The sequence below is a fragment of the Marmota monax genome, unplaced genomic scaffold, assembly GCF_021218885.2.
Source record: "Marmota monax isolate L192 unplaced genomic scaffold, Marmota_monax_Labrador192_F-V1.1 WCK01_AAM20220418_F8-fsc00031, whole genome shotgun sequence".
NCBI classification, from domain to species: Eukaryota; Metazoa; Chordata; class Mammalia; order Rodentia; family Sciuridae; genus Marmota; species Marmota monax.
Genome location: NW_026695197.1, coordinates 5,337,201 through 5,354,738, shown reverse-complemented (window position 1 = coordinate 5,354,738; position 17,538 = coordinate 5,337,201). Strand labels below are relative to the sequence as shown.

The 17,538-nt window shown below is 34.2% G+C and overlaps 1 protein-coding gene across 8 annotated transcripts in view; it reads left to right on the top strand.

The window, feature by feature from the left end:
- Nol4 (nucleolar protein 4) overlaps positions 1–11,916 on the top strand; it is a 323,877-nt gene extending 311,961 nt beyond the window's left edge. For 2 of the 8 annotated variants that reach the window (XM_058573928.1, XM_058573929.1), the window contains exon 11: positions 9,780–11,906. In XM_058573928.1, the coding sequence (XP_058429911.1) occupies positions 9,780–9,973 (194 nt within the window). In that variant the 3' untranslated portion in view covers positions 9,974–11,906. Of the gene's footprint in view, positions 1–9,779 lie in introns of all 8 variants that reach the window. The other 6 variants (XM_058573931.1, XM_058573933.1, XM_058573932.1 and 3 more) reach the window with 6 other exon arrangements.
- Positions 11,917–17,538: the final 5,622 nt, after the last annotated feature.

Sequence of the window (17,538 nt, the reverse complement as noted above, 5' to 3'; positions counted from 1 at the left end):
TAATCAGTAGACACTTTGGACTTTTTTCTGGTTTTATAGATTGCTTAATCTTACTTAAGAATATGTGTATGTAAATAAATACATGAGCACATAAATAATGTAATGGATCATTATGACCTCATGCAGTATGTTTGATTCAACTGAAGTTAAAAAGTGACCCTTTCTCTCTCTCTCTAGGCAATTATTTGTGTCTTTTCCCACAAATCATAAATTGGCTGGAAATAAAAGCATGTGAAGAGTCTTTTCCTCACAAATTGCTAACAGTGCTGGGAAAGTGATTCACACTTCAGGTTATTCTATGGCTTATCACAATGATTACTCAGGTTTCTCCAAAATACTAAATTGGACACTTAGGTGGACAGGTCAGGTACTAAATAAACCAGATGGTTAACAGAGCAGAGTACCACGGATTAGCAAATATAAATGAGGAAAGATTAGGGAGGCCAGTATGACAAATAACTACTTCTCTTTAAATTGACTGTAGAAAAACTGAGATAAGAACAAAAATGGGAGATGCTCAAGTGTAATTTTTCTCTTTGGGCCGTTTCTTTCTTAAAAGCAAGGTTAATTCATATTAAAAAACACAAATGAATGAATAATGCATAAAATCAGGAAGATATGGATGAGAAATTAAATCCTTTATTTATTGAAATTTGTTTCTTTTAAAAATTTAGAATTTTTTTGAAGCAGATCCAGGAGATTTGAGTTTTGAATTATTTAAGGCAACTAAATCTATTCCAGGATAATCACAATATTTTTTAATCTGTAGGAAAGTGATATTCACAGTCTTCCACTAAAATTAAACTTTAAAGTAAGCCATCTAATTTATCTTCAGATCAGCCCGGGAATATATTATGATGGAAATCTAATTTAACCTGCAGATGCTGTTTACATTTGATTCTTTGTTTTTCTAGAAAGGTGACTTACAGTTTGATGGGCCAGAGAATTCTGCCCTTTTCTTCCATGCATAGTGCCTTGAATATCTAGTTGGCCTGACGATGACAGATGTCTTGATTTTTGTGCTTTTTTAAGTCCATGGAATATGTATCTTAGTAACTTGTTACATATTTTATAGGAAAAAAAAGCCTATTTTTGGTAACCTGTTGTTGATTTATCCACATTTATTAAATAGAGAAGGGTAAGTTTGATGATGTAGAAAGAAATTAAGTGCTTGGAAGTATGGTCCCTGAAGGCTTACAGTTAGACCCAAACAAATGGATTCAAAGTGACTTCAAGATTACCTGACTGCAGAGGAGACATAGAGTTCCCACTGAAGTATAGCTTCTGACATTTTTTTTCTGTTTTCTTTTTTCACAATTTGTTCTAATTAGTTATACATGACAGCAGAATGCATGTTGACACGTCATACACAAATGGAGGATAATTTCTCATTCCTCTGGCTATACATGGTAGAGTCACACCACTAGTGTAGTCATACCTGTATACAGGGTAATAATGTCCATCTCATTCCACCATCCTTCCCACCCTCACACACCCACCCCTCCCCTCTGCACAATCCAAAGTCCCTTCATTCTTCTCTACACCTCTTGTCATTATGGATCAAGATCTGCTTATCAGAGAAAATATTCAGCCTTTGGTTTTTTGGGCTTGGCTTATTTTGCTTAGCATGATATTCTCCAGCTCAATCCATTTACCTGCAAATGCCATAATTTCATTCTTCTGTAGGTCTGAGTAATATTCCATTTTTGTGTATATATACCACATTTTCTTGATCCATTCATCTGTTGAAGAGCACCTAGGTTAGTTCCATAGTTTAGCGATTGTGAATTGTGCTGCTGTAAACATTGATGTGGCTGCATCCCACTATAGTATGCTGATTTTCAGTCCCTTTTTTATAAACCTAGGAGTGGGGTAGCTGGGTCAAATGGTGGTTCTGTTCCAAGTTTTCTGAGGAATCTCCATACTGCTTTCCTGAGTGGTTGCACCAATTTGCAGTCCCACCAGCAATATATGAGTGACATTTTATCTTAATCCAAGGGAAAGTTCACTGGAGATGGAGTGATCTCAGGTCTTACATTGAGAGATGCACATAATAATCTTGCAGAAGTATTGAGAAGAAAATGTGTATGTGTGTGTGTGTGTGGTATTAATAAGTCAACAATTGGCTTTAATACAAAAGCTTTGGAATGCTAAAGGTTCATGATCTAAAAATGAAGGAAATAGATCATCAGAAAGTAATGATGTTCTAGATACAGTGTGTCCCAATATATGATTGAAAATTAAGAAAGTTAACAAAATTACAAGGACAAAAGGACATATTCACAATTATAGTCAAAGAGTTTTAAAATACTTCTTTTAGAAACCAGTGGACAGGGGCTGGAGTTGTGGCTCAGTGGTAGAGCACTTGCCTAGCATGTGTGAGGCACTGGGTTGGATCCTCAGCACCACATGAAAATAAATAACTAATAAAGATATTGTGTTAATCTACAACTAAAAAAACTATTAAAAAAGAAATAAACCAATGGACAGAGAATAAAAACATCAGGATTGGAAAGAATAATCTAAATTTAATAATACATATTTTTTCAGATATTGGGTACTTAAGCAAATGAAAACAACCAAAGAATTATTAACATACTGATGGCAATGTATTCCCAAATGTTCATAATTAATGAAGATTGAAACACTACATATTAAATTTATGAAATGGAACTAAAGTAGTATTTTGGTGCACACCTATAAAAATAGAAAATTGAAAAGCTAATAATTTTTAGACAAGTTTTTCCTTTTAATTGCTATGCAATTACTGTACATATTTGTGGGGTACCATGTGGTATTTTAATACAATGTGTCATAATCAAATCAAGGTAATTAGTGTTGTCATTTCCTATCATCTCTTTATGTTTGAGATAATCATTTAACTCAAATTAAAAACAAAAGAGAGAAAATTCTAAGAAGATAAAAGAAAATAAGTAGAAAAATCAATTAAATAGAAAACAAAGATGTAATAGAAAAGAGGAACAAAATCAAAAGCAAAATTTAAGCCTATGAAAGGCTTTATAAATATCTTAAAGATCAATTAAGAAAGAGGAACATTTTTTCATATATTTGTTGATTGAATGTATATCTTCTGAGAAGTGTCTGTTCAGCTCCTTAGCCCATTTATTGCTTGGGTTGTTTTTTGTTTTTTTGTTTTTTTGAGTTCTTTATATATCCTGGAGACTAGTGCTCTGTCTGACATGTGTGTGGCAAAAATTTGATCCCAGAATGCAGGCTCTCTCTTCACCTCATTGATCATTTCTTTTGCTGAGAAGAAGCTTTTTAGTTTGAGTCCATCCTATTTATTAATTTTGATTTTATTTCTTGAGCATTAGGAGTCTTGTTTAGGAATTCAGGGTCTAATCCAACTTGATGAAGAATTGGGTCTACCTTTTCCTCTATTAGGCACAGAGTGTCTAGTCTAGGGTCCTTGATCCACTTTGAATTGAGTTTTGTGCATGGTCAGAATAGCAGTTATTAAGAATACAATCAACAATAAATGTTGGCTAGGATATGGTGAGAAAGGCACACTCATACATTGCTGGTTGGACAGCAAATTAGTGCAGCCAATCTGTGAAGCAGTATGGAGGTTCCTTAGAAAACTTGGAATCAGCTATCCCACTCCTTGGTCTATACTCAAAGCACTTAAAATCAGCAAACTACAGGGACACAGCCACTTCAATGTTCATAGCAGCTCAATTCACAATAGCTAAATTATGGAAGCAACCTAGATGCCCTTCAATAGATGAATGGACAAAGAAACTGTGTATATATACACAATGGAATGTTACTCAGCATTAAAAGAGAATAAAATTATGGTATTTGCAGGTAAATATATGATGTTTTGGAGAATATCATGCTAAATGAAGTAAGCCAATCCCAAAAACCAAAGGTCGAATGTTCTCTCTATAAATGGAAGCTGACCCATAATGGGGGGCGGGGCATAGGAAATATAGAGGAGCTTTGATGCGACAAAATTGAGGGAGGTGGGGGGAGGGAGCATGGGGCAGGAAAGATGGTGGAATAAGATGGATATCATTACCCTAGGTACATGTATGACTGCACATATGGTGTGATGCTACATTGTGTACAACCAGAGAAATGAAAAGTTGTGCTGCAATTGTGTACAATGAATCAAAATGCATTCTCCTGTCATATATACCTAACCAAAATTAATTAATTTAAAAAGAAAGAGGAAGCATAAAATAAGGGTGAAAACAGAAAGATTAAAATTTATAACAAAATATTAATACATTGATGTCAGTATACGTGAAATATATTGTCATACTAGTGTATACTTGACCCTTATTTATTCAAAAAGCAACCAATATTCCAAATTAACCTATAGCCATTAAATAAATTCAGTATTACAAAAATCTACTACAAATATCAAACTCTGATGATTTTACAAATGAGTTTGACCAAAACTACAAGGACTAGATAATTTTAATTTTAGACAAACATATCCAAAAGGGAAGTTAACAGGAAGAAAACACCCTATTCCATTTCATAATGCTACTATAATCCTGCATTCAGGAAGAATATTATGGTTCAATCATACTTGTGACTCTAAATGCAACTTATTTTCCCATGTTGAATCTAGTAATGTATATTCAGCTTAGGATTTCAGATATGACCCTTAACAAATATTCAGTTATCAGGTGAAGGGAATTAACAGATATGGGGTATCACATGGAATTGAGGCATTCTGGTAGATGCCCTACCAGCTAAGTTAGCCAGAATATTGAAGTTTTATAGTTTTGCTTTTGTTTTTACCTTTGCCAGAAAGGCATTAAATTATCTTCAATAACTACTCCTCTTAAACATCTGATCACAAAAATAACCTCCAGCCAAAGTAAGTCTCCAACTCGCTCATTTGTCAACCAACCAAGGAAGTGACTTCATTTACTGGTAGTAAGTTTAGTAAGTTGTGCTTCATTATGACAGCTAAAGAAATGTATCCAGAAAAAAAAAAAAAAAAAAAAAAACTCGTCTAAGACAGTTAGCATTATGGCATAAATAGTGCCATAGGTTGTAGGAATTGAGATGCTGGAAATTATCAATGTTCAATTAAAAAAGCAAAGCAAATGATTTCAAGTAGGTTTTCCTTGCCTCTTGAGGAGTAAAAATTTTACTTTGGTGTTTATTCAGGAGATCAATGTGTTAAGAGTGACGGAAAAATTAGCCTTAATGGGTAGTATTCGTGGAGCAACTATAGCTGAGAATATTTTCAATGTTGAGAAAGAACTAATGCAGTACAATATAAAGTAGAATCTGCAAAATGTGGGCTGGGATTGTGGCTCAGCGGTTGAACGCTTGCCTAGCACAAGCAGGACCCAGATTCAATTCCCAGCACCACATAAAAATAAAGGCATTGTGTTGTGTCCATCTACAAAAAAGATTCTCTCTCTCTCTCTCTCTCTCTCTCTCTCTCTTTAAAAAAAAAGAATCTTCAATATGTGCTATTTGGACAGATTTTACAAAGTTTGCTAACACATAATATACCTATTATATTAAGCTTGTAATATAATATATTATATATATATGTATATTATGTTATACTTATTCACTGAGATATCAGCAGGAGCATTGTGGAAAACATTTGGTTCTTTCAAGTGTTGTTGAAACAGTGTGTCACCTATAAATGTCATTCATTCTCATCAATTTAATCATCTTCAGTTCTGAGAAATGTTGCCAGAAATAGGCTATATATCCTGACTTGTTCTACCACACAGCAGTGCAGAGCACTTGCCTAGCATGAGCAAGGCCCTGGGTTCGGTCCTCAGCCCTGTAAAAAACAACTAAAAAAGTATAAAAAAAAAAAAGGATTAAAAAGACCAAAAAAAAAATCAAGGTAACAGCACACACACAACCTTGTCCATGGCCATACCACCCTGAACGCGCCCGATCTCGTCTGATCTACCACACAGCAGTTTGGTGGCTTGATGATAAAATTTTATTGCAAAGTTTTTCAGATCATAGCTAAGATTGAAACTCTTTTTTTTTAGTTTTATTGATTTTATTTTTTTAAATACATGACAGCGGAATGCATTACAATTCTTATTACACATATAGAGTACAGTTTTTCATATCTTTGTATATAGAGTATGTTCATGACAATTCATGCCTTTATACATGTACCTTTGGGGTTTTTTTGCATTACAATTCTTATTTCACATATATACCACAATTTGTCATATCTGTTTATATATAATGTTTTACACCCAATTCGAGTCTTCATACATGTACTTTGGATAATGATGTACATCACATTGCACCATCCTTGCTAATCCCCTACCCGCTCCCTTTCCCTCCCATCCCTCTTCTCTATCCAGAATTCATCTAATCCTCCCATGCTCCTCCTCCCTACCCCACTATGTTTCAGCCTCCTTATATCAGAGAAAACATTCGCCATTTGTTTTTTTGGGATTGGCTAACTTCACTTAGCATTATCTTCTTTAATGCCATCCATTTACCTGCAAATGCCATGATTTTATTCTCTTTTAATGCTGAGTAAAATGCCATTGTGTATATATGCCACATTTTTTTTATCCATTCATCCACTGAAGGGCCTCTAGGTTGGTTCCACAGTTTAGCTATTGTGAATTGTGCTGTTATAAACATTGATGTGGCTATGTCCCTGTAGTATGCTGTTTTTAAGTCCTTTGGGTATAGTCTGAGGAGAAGGATAGCTGGGTCAAAATGGTGGTTCCATTCCCAGGTTTCCAAAATTGAAACTTTTTTAAACAAGGAGAACTGTCCTCCAGTACCATTATTAAGCATTGAATGGCTTTGAAATGAGTTTTAGCTGAAGAACTGGCAAGGTTACTTGATGAATCCAATCTAAAGTTACAAGGCAAAACAGTGCTTATATGGCAATCTTATCCTGCCATTTTGATGTTGACCAATATTGTTTGAATTTTGATGTTGACCAATATTGTTTGAATCACAAATAATGGCAAAATGTATTATAAATTCCCTGTACTATAATAAATGAAAACAAAAACTTAGATCTCCATTCCCATATGAATTTGCAGTGGATATATTTACTGAGTACATACTACAGACCTAGCAGTGTTTTCAGACATAAACACTAAGTGAATCCCCATATTTCAAACTCCTTTTCACTGTTCATTGAAGAGCTTTCAGTTTAACCTTTAATTGGAAGTAATTAATCTGCAAAGCATTAATCTGCTAAAAGGCAATTATCAAGAGAAGAATCTATTAGAATCCTACAAATGCCTTCCAGGTGATGAATATGCTCAATTAAAATCATATGCTTAAAAAAGACATTACTTTGGTTAAAATTTAGGACTTACATAAATTATCAAGTTTTATTAGTGTTTGTATTAAATTTGATATTAAAATCATTTTCTCTTGAAGCATCTTTTATGTCCTGATCTTTGGTCATTGTTTTGTTAACCTGTCCAGCTTTTCCATAGCCACACTTCTTAGTGACCTTACCCCCAAAATTCTTTTTCTGGACTTCATTAAATTCAGCACCTTCATAAAATTTGTATTTTTAGTTTATAATTGATGCCCCCTAATTATATCATATTGTTGCTTTAATTCAAGTACGGCATTAATTCAGTCAGGCAGGAATGTAATCTAGTGACAATCAAGGAAGACTGGTTGAGTGGTTACAAGTTAAATTATTTGTCCATTTGTAAATATTTTTATTTTATTTTTTGCTTCTTTCTGCAGCTTGTAGCATTGAAGATTTAAATAATAGACATTTAGTAAAAATGATTCTTTATAGATTGGATTTAAACACTCAATTCTGACCCTGCAGATGCAAAAGAAATCAAGATAATAAACTCGATTTTCTTCCAGAGAACATAGATATTTCTAAGCAGTGTAGAATTTGCCTGTGCTAACACACATTTGGAAGTAAGTCAAAGATATGTCTTGGTTTGAAAGTTCAGAATTTTGAAACAAAAGTGGGGGAAGTAACCTCTAAACTACTGTGTTAGAATAAAATGAGTCCCTCTCATCTCAGAAAGAACTGGAGCCATGGCCTCAGACTTTTCTCAATTTTATTTCAGTATGTCAATCCACAAATTGCATATTAGCAAACTGCACACAATGTTACACCTTCTAATGAAATAATGATTATCAGAAACCTAACATTAGTCATCTGCAGAGCTGAAAGGAAAATTCTTGCAATTTCCTTTCATAAAGATTTATACTAGTACAGGGATTCTTGAAAGTGAAGAATAAAATAAAATTTAAAGTGGGTTCATCCAGAGACCAGAACCCCTTGTATGTCATGATGCTTTTTTTTTTCCAATCTACTCAGAACTTTTCAAATAACTAGACACTATCAATGATTTGCTTGGACACAGGCTTGGTAATTCTCTCTTAAAATTGTGACATCTCCCCACCTCTGAGCATGTCATGTCGATACCATGATTTAGTGAATAGCAGAACAAATGGAAGCTAACTCCAGCTAGAGAAATCAAAGCTTCAAAAGGCCACTAAATTTCCTTCAGAGGTCAGAGTTCTTGTGTGCTAGGGTTGTCTCTGTCTAATTAAATTCCAAGTGAAGCTATTTCCTTCTCATGGGACATCTGCCTCTTTCAGGGTAGAAGGTAGGAGGAGGTTGATTCTTGACCTGCTTCTATCATGCCTCAAGAAGAACCAGGAGACAATAGGATATCCTTGTTTAAGTAAATAAAAAAAACAAAAACATTATGTGCAAAGTTACACATATTATGAAAAATGTGTTAAAACATTTTCAAATTGTAGATTCATTACAGATTAGGAGCATGTCTTTTGTTATGTGCCTAGTAATATTTTCTTCAAGGATTTTAAATTTGACACTTACTACAAACTTTGATAATTATAGCAAATGCTTAATGAATTGTAAGAACTATAAAAGTGAACATTCATAGGTATAACCTAGTCTTAATAACCCCCAAATAGTTGAAATATCTTCTCAACACCAATGTCTGAATGAAAGACTGTTAAATAACTCTATTATATTTTTTTTCAGTTAAAATATACGAAATGTTGTCTAAAATCAGAGCTACCAGCTTGGGTTCAATTACATAAGGAAAAAATGTGTTTGTGCAAACATGGGAGCCATATTAACAATGCATAAAGCAGTATTCCAAATGTCTTGTTTCTCTGTAGAAAATTTGTTGACATTCACCATTTACTTCCTGTACCTCAAAAGCAAATCTCAATATAATATGTTCATATTTCTTAATCGTTCTGGTGGAAAAGAACATCAGCCTGAAGTGAAGAAATATCTATCTCTCTTTTGCCATTTAAAAATTTATCCAACTCTAAAGACATCACCCAAGCCCCTCAGTCTTCAGTTCCCTTCTTTCTGAGTGTGTTACTCAAGTCGTTAGCATCACGGTGTAAGAGTTTTCAGAATTCTAGATTAGTAGAATTTAAGATAGCTAATGAATGCAGCCAATAAAAAAAGTTTATAATTCTCATCATTCTCTGCTAGTAGAGAGAAGCTTTTGCAACATGTGGAAGTTAGACTTAAAATTGAATTTTCCAAAGAGCACATGTTCAATGTGCTTCTCTCCCTGTAACAAGAGGTGATTACCAGAGGCTACACAAGGCACCTAAATCCTCAGCCACTCATATCGTATTATACTGATCTTTAGTCTTTCTGAGAGTAGTTGTATTTGATTAAAGATAGCACTAGTTTCTCATGAAAGGATGCATGAATTAATTTGACAGTAATTTGCTGAGTGTTCACATCGACGGTACTAGAACAAATACGGTTTGTGTCTAATTTTGTGCATATTTTTTCCTAGGACCCACCGATCTCAGCATGAAGAGGCAGCTGGCAACTAGCTCGGGCTCCTCCAGCAGCTCCGGCTCCAGACCTCAGTTGAGTCCAACAGAAATCAATGCCGTGAGACAGCTTGTCGCAGGGTATCGAGAATCAGCTGCATTTTTATTGCGTTCTGCAGATGAACTGGAAAATCTCATTTTACAACAGAACTGAGTCAAATGATGACCAGATTCACTGAGTTCTAAATTTGCAGTTTCCACTAATGACATTTTGATTTCCCAGCAGAGATACTTCTGGTCTTACTGCACAATCTTTTAAGAGAAATACTTCCATTATGCCACATTGTCCTTGATCCATAAAGTGATGTGTTAAGGTGCTTCAAAGGAACTTTGGCCTCTGAAGCACTTGAGATACTTAAATTTGTTCAGCCTATTGCTTTTTGTTTTAATGTGTCAGCATAAGTATCATGGGCAAAAAAAAAAAAGAAAAGAAAAAAAGGCTGCGTATTCTTAATTCAAGGATAACTCAGAAGAAACTTGTGGTATAAAAAAAAAAATAGTTCAAGATCCAACTGAAATATTAGTGGAATTTGCTACTGACTCATTGGACTGAAAGCAGAAGTATCTGGCAAAAAAAAAAAAAGCCAAATTTCTTGTTGCTACAGGATATAACAACAATGAAAAGGATCTTGTATTTTAAAAGAAAAAAATATGTAATTTTTATAAAAAGAAAACTTGTTTTTCATTCAAAAATGGTCATTTTTACTTTGGTAACTTTTTCATAGGTCCTAAAAGAAAACTGTTTTGAAAAAATTACTGTAAGTACCTTTTCCATATCCCTTTGCCTTCTCCTCTTTCCAAATTCTTTCTACAAAAATAACACTTGATGCTGGAAAACCCCTTGCCTACGTTCTTTAAATCGTCACATCAGGAGCTACTTCTATGAGAAGCCTGCATTTCTGCACTTATGCTGATTTCAAAAAAAAAAAAAAAAACAAAAAAAGCCGCTCCACATTGCAGCTTTACCATACCAGTTTTCATCATGGGAATTTTTAATATTAAAAGAGACGTGCTGAAAAAAATCACACCTTGGTTTCCTTAGAGCTGCTCACTCCTGATTGCCGCTGCTGTCTTACAAGCACCCCTCTAGCAGCAATTGGATGTAGATGACTGAATGTTGAGGTTGCAAGTGACAATCTGAAAATTTGCACTCGTGTGTAGGTTTTCTTTTCATTTTTCTCTATCAGAAATAGTTTCCCAAAAAGACTGTTATGTCTGCTGATATGATTTGTATACTTTACAGTTTTAGCTAAAATAAAGAACTCTCAGCAGATGCAGCTGCCAATTACAATGAACTGTTCCCTTGGGGCTCCCGTACCTTGCCCTTCTTTCTTCTTTTCTAGCATTGGAGACACATGAGTGGTGTTTTCTTTGTGCACTTGAAGCAAGCCTATTTTAAAACTATTTAGAGAGAAATACTTTAGTTTAAGCTTCTTGTATGATTATTTTTTTTCTGTTGTTTCGCTTCGGTTGGATTACAAATTCTTTGTGCATTCCTGAATTTGCCTTATTTCATGTAAATTTTGTGTCATTCGGTTTTTGACAATGAGTTGAAGGCATCAGTGATATTTCTTACCTACTTGTTACATATGGTTTCTCAAGTAATGACTGTGATTGTGACCAAGTAATGTGCACCTTTTCTTGTAACTGTGGACATTGCTATGCTTTTTTTCTTCTAGTGTTTCTAGAATTACTGTTCCTTACAGTTACGTAAACAAACAAAAACAAACAAAAAAAAAACTTTTGTGATACTGTTGGTGAATATAATGTGAAAATCTTATTGAAATATGAGTATTTTGGAAATACATAGATGCACAACATCTTTTAAGGTGTGAATTTAGAGTTTGCTTATTTAAATGAAAATTTAAAAATTGAGGGCTGGTATAATTTTCTCTGTTTTGTTTGGTTTAATAAACAGATTTCTGTGTTAAAACGATGATTGTGAAACCTTACAAACTTTCTAAAAGACCACAATGCTTAATTTCTGGCAGTTTGCTTTTAACGTCTGAAATGATATTGACAAAATTAGACACTCCAAATTATTTCCCAAAGATATCCAGCGTAATATTCAATCCATAAAGAGTTTATTCTGAGAAAGGGTAAAAGGAATCAGCATCCAGGGGTACTTCATTTGATAATTCAAACCTATTTTTAAAATATATTCATTGTCTTTTATTTCTCATTTCTTCAGGAGTAACCTGGTTCTTCTAATCCTTCCTGATTTAGGGGAAAGCATGTGCTATTCTTAAAAGTGGCTATCTATATTTGGGGTTTTGTTGTAATAATACCTGAAGGCCTTGACATGATTTCCAGTTCACAAATTCACATTCAGGCTTGGGTTTAGTATACACATCAAAAATTCTTAATAACAATAATGAAGTGAATGGAGAAGAGCAGCAAGGTGCTCTTATTTTTGTATCATTTTAAATCTTCTATTATAACTTTCTCATCTACTCACCAGGACTGAATTCCTCAATGTCTTCTGCTATTGGTAATCCAAAAGAATTAAGGGCACTGAAAAAATCCCATCATTTCCTGGGGGAAAGCACAGAGGTCAAAATGAAGTACCATTTTGTTTTACTTTTCTTTATGACTTGTACCTGAGAAAGCAGCCTGATCTCATTGGACACGCTGTAGCGGTAGAATAGAGAGATCACATCTCTTTATAAAGCACATTGGAGATTGCTCTTCTCATTCAAATGAAGTGTTGAGAAATTGTCAGCCATCCAGACATCAAATAGAAGTCTCTGTCCCTTCTGCTAGTTACTTTTCCATACAACACTGGGTTCTTGTAACTGATGTGTTACTTTATCACATTTAATGAGAAATCATGCCTTAAAATGGCTACAGAAGACACCAAGCATGGGCACAAGACGGGATTAAAGAGCACTCAGGTTTAACGATGGCCACCATTTACAAGGAAATGCATTTTGTTTTCTTTACTTCTCACAATAGATTCAGTAGATTGGTACAGTCGATTCCATTTTTTTTACAAAAAGGAGGAGGAGCTTGCCAACAGCACAAAGATGGTGGGAGGTGAAGCCATCATTTGAATCCAGATACACCTGAAGCCTGGTCCCGACATCTTGGTTGCTATCGTTTGCTGTTTCCCAGGTAATAATCACATTCTGCTTGTGTCTTGGAACCAGGCTTTTATACTACATCTTATCAGTTTTATATGTGTACATAAATCATAGTTACTTATTAGAATAAAGCATATGTCTAAACACCAAATTTTACCCGTTAAGGAGGTTTAATTTCCTTTAAGTAATGGACTCTACAGGTATAAAGAACTATGATAAAACTCATCACTAATTGAAAATCATATACATGCAGCATAAAAGACAGAGTGTCATTAACAATGGGGACCATTAGTGAGTCTTGTAAGGAGACATTAAATGGGAGTATTCAATTGAACCATAAAGAAAAACTCTTGTTATTAATCCTCAGGCCTTGAATGTAATATCATTCAAAGATTACTTTCCTTTTCAAGTTTTTTATTTGTTTGTTTTAGTTATATGTGACAATAACACAAAAATAGAGTTCCTCTTTTTAATTTTTTTTATTTTTTAGTTTGTTATAATTAGTTATACATGACATTAGACTGCATTTGTGTACACACTGTACACAAATGGAGCACAATTTCTCATTCCTCTCGCTATACATGGTATATAGTAACACCAGTATTGTAATCATACATGTATATAGAGTAATAATCCCCAGAGCCTCACCCCTCCTCTCACTCCCCTCTGCAAAATCCAGAGTTCCTTCATTATTCCCTATCTCCCCCCACACACTATGGATCAGCATCCATTTATGAGAGAAAACATTTGGCCTTTGGTTTTTTGGGTTTGGCTTATTTCACTTAGCATGATATTCTGTAGTTCCATTCATTTACCTGCAAATGCCATAATTTCATTCTTCTTTAAGGCTGGGTAATATTCCATGTGTATATGTACCATATTCTTTATCCATTCATCTGTCGAAGGGCATCTAGGTTGGTTCCATAGTTTAGCTATTATGAATTGAGCTACTATGAACATTTGTGGCTGCATCACTGTAGTGTGCTGATTTTAAGTCCTTTGGATATTTACTGAGAAGCAGTATAACCAAGTCACGTGGTTGTTCCCTTCCTAGTTTTCTGAAGAATCTCCATACTGCTTTCCAGCGCTCCATTTGTGTACAGTGTGTAAACAAATGCAAATTGGTTGCACCAATTTGCAATCCCACCAGCAATGTATGAGTGTATCCTTTTCCCTACATGCTTGCCAACATTTATTGTTACTGGGTCTCTTGAGAGTTGACATTCTGACTGGACTAAGATAAAACCTCAGTGTATTTCTAATTCACATTTCTCTAATTGCTAGAGATGTTGAATAGTTTGTCATGTATTTGTTGACCATTCATTTTTCTTCTTTGAGAAGTGTTTGTTTAGCTCCTTTGCCCATTTATTAAATGGGTTCTTTTTTTTTTGGTGTTAAGCTTTTTGGGTTCTTTTGTATATCCTGGAGATTATATATATATATATATATATATATATATATATATATATATATATATATATATAAAATATATTAATTAACTAATGCCTCTGAATGTCCTACAGGCAGCAGATTTTTCTTCCATTCTGTAGACTCTTTCTTCATGCTCTTGATTGTTTCTTTTGCTATGAGAAGGCTTTGTAGTTTGATACCACCCCATTTATTTATTTTAGATTTTACTTCTTGCCCTTTAGGAGCCTTGTTGAGGAAGTCCATTCCTAATCTGACATGTTGGAGTGTTGGGCCTACATTTTCTTCTAGTAAGTGCAGGCTTTCTGGGTTTTCTAGATCCACTTTGTGTTGAGTTTTGTGCATGGTGAGAGATGGGGGTTAAATTCCATCCTGCTACAGATGGATTTCCAGTTTCCCCAGCACAATTTTTTGAAGAGGCTATCTTTTCTCCAATGTATGTTATTGTGGCTTTGTTTAGTATGAGACAACCATATTTTATGTGGGTTTGTCACTGTATCTTCTATTCTATTCCATTGCTCTCCATGTCTGTTTTGGTGCCAATACTATGCCATTTTTATTATTATAGCTCTATAGTATAATTTAAGGTATGTATTGTGATGCCTCCTGCTTCACTTTTCTTAGTAGGGATTGCTTTGGCTATTCTGGGCCTCTTATTTTTCCAAATGAATTCCATGACTTATTTGTCTATTTCTATGAAGAATGTCATTGGAATTCTAATAAGAATTGCATTAAATCTATATAGTGCTTTTGTGAAGTATGATCATTTTGACAATATTAATTCTGCTATACAAGAACATGGGAGGACTTCCATCTTCCAAGGTCTTCTTCAGTTTCTTTCTTTAGTGTTCTATAGTTGTCATTGTATAGGTCTTTCACATCTTTTGTTAGATTGATTCCCAAGCATTTTATTTTTTTGAGGCTATTGTGAATGGGATAGTTTCCCTAATTTCTCTTCCAGCTGATTCATAAAAGTTCATCTTTGTATGTCAAAAGTATTTTCTAATTTCATATGGCCCAGGTTTCAAGATATAGTTCATATAAAAAAATCCAAAAGTAAAGCATATTATTTACCTTGGCATATATTAACATATTATTTATCTTTTAAAAAGCATGTTTGGGAAGCTAACCTATAGAAGTTTACTATTTTAATTATAGCTCATCCCTTTTTAAAAAAAAGTTTTTAAAAGAACATAAAATGCAATTGATGCCATTTCAGCTTTAATATAAATCATGTTCAACATTTAAAATATTTTCTGATTGCAAAACAATGTGGAAAAATCTGATAATGAAAGAAGTGGGGGAAAAAAAGACCCATCATCCATAACTAACACATTTTATAGCATATCTTTAGAATTTATCTAAAATGCAAATAAATGTTTTTCCATTGTATTTCATTATACATGTGTCTCATCATCTGCTCTTCTGACTAGCATAAATATTTCCCACATAATCGGGTATTGTTGAATTATCTTTAATGATGCTATACTATTACATCATGTGAATGTATCTATGTTAGTTTTCTATTGCTGTTTAACCAATATCCACAAACAGTACACATTTACCAAAGTCCTATACATTGGACATTTCTCTGGACTGCAATCAGGGTAAGTAGGACCTCATTCCTCTCTGGAATCCTGGAGAGGAGAATCTATTTCCTCACTTACCGAAACTTCTAGAGACCATCTGCATACCTTGACTGATGGCCCTCCCTCCATCTTCAAAACCAGGAACAGATCATGTTTAAGCATCTCTGAAACTTTGACCTCTTCTTCTTTTTCCAAACTATTGAAAAATTCTTGTGAATACAATGAGTCCACCTGGATAATACAGTGTAATAATTTCTTTGTTATTAAGGTCAGCTAATTAGCAACCTTCACTCCATCTACAAATTTAGTTCCTGAATTTGACATGTAACAACATATTCACAGGTTCTGATAATTAGGACACAGACATCTCTGAGGAACGATTATTCTACCTCTTAGGGCCTTAATTTTATTTCCTTTTTTTTTCTTTTAAATACCTCTCAATGCCCAGTTGTATTTGTTCATTCACTTGCAGGAAAGATCCTAAGTCAGCAGCACAAACATTTTAGAAATTCTCGTCTGCTGCTCCATCTGTTCTTTCTCTTTTGTATAGAAGGTATCGTCTTTGGGAAAGTATTTTAATGGCATTTTTCTGAAATACCTCATTAAAATTAAATGTAATAAACAAAGAGGGTAAAAGTGGAGCTACATCTTTCAAGGGAAATAAAACAGAAATACCTCTGGGCCCTTTCTTCTTCTAGATTTTTTAGAAGCTGTTTCCATCTAGGAAAATCCCTGAGATATGTCTGAGAGGGTTCCAACTCATTAGGCCAGAGGGGTGCAGGAGGATCCAAAGCTTAATTAAATTCTGTAAGCAATCCAGCCTCATTCACAAAACTTCTAATGACAAGTTCCAATGACATTTCATTTACTCTGAACAATTAAAACATATATTTAAAATTAGATGGGATTAGAAGGGAAGGGTTTGGCAATAACAAATCTATTAAATTAGAATAATCATTTGAGTTGAAAAATTAAAGCTTTGTGTCTTCATGTCTTTTCTATTTTTATTTCCATATTAAAAGTTATATTTACTAGCTTTTTTTTCTTCCTTTCACAAGGCCCTCAACTGAAAGAAGAGAAGATCAAAGACAATTATCAGACTATGTAATGCTGAGAGAGAAAAAAAAAAGGATAATAAAAACAGAATGTAGAGACCAAATGCTAATAACTAAACTTGTAGGGATGGTACTATTTTATTTCCCATGAAAGTTTGGATTTCTCATTCTTTATCAGGGAGTGGTTTAGACCAGGATGCCCACAGAAATATCTTCTACCTATTGGAGGCACTCCATGGCAGTAAGTACTAATGACAGTATTAGTGGCCAGAGATTCCACAGTACTTTTTCTTAGTTCTTCTGCTGGTGGAGGATTCCTAGGTCTGCCATGAACCAAACTCTATGGACTAAGAAGTCTCTTAACTTACTTTAGTTTTAATTCATTTAACCACTGTGTATTCTACACCTTCTATCTATGGTGCCCTAAACTCTTGACACAGAAAAATTATTTCTCCTGGGTCAGGCTGTCTACATCTAGAGCCAGGAGGAACCAAAGTATGGATGATATGAATACAAAAGGATTAAGTATACTAATGCAGCATGTAGCAATATAGACACCTGGCA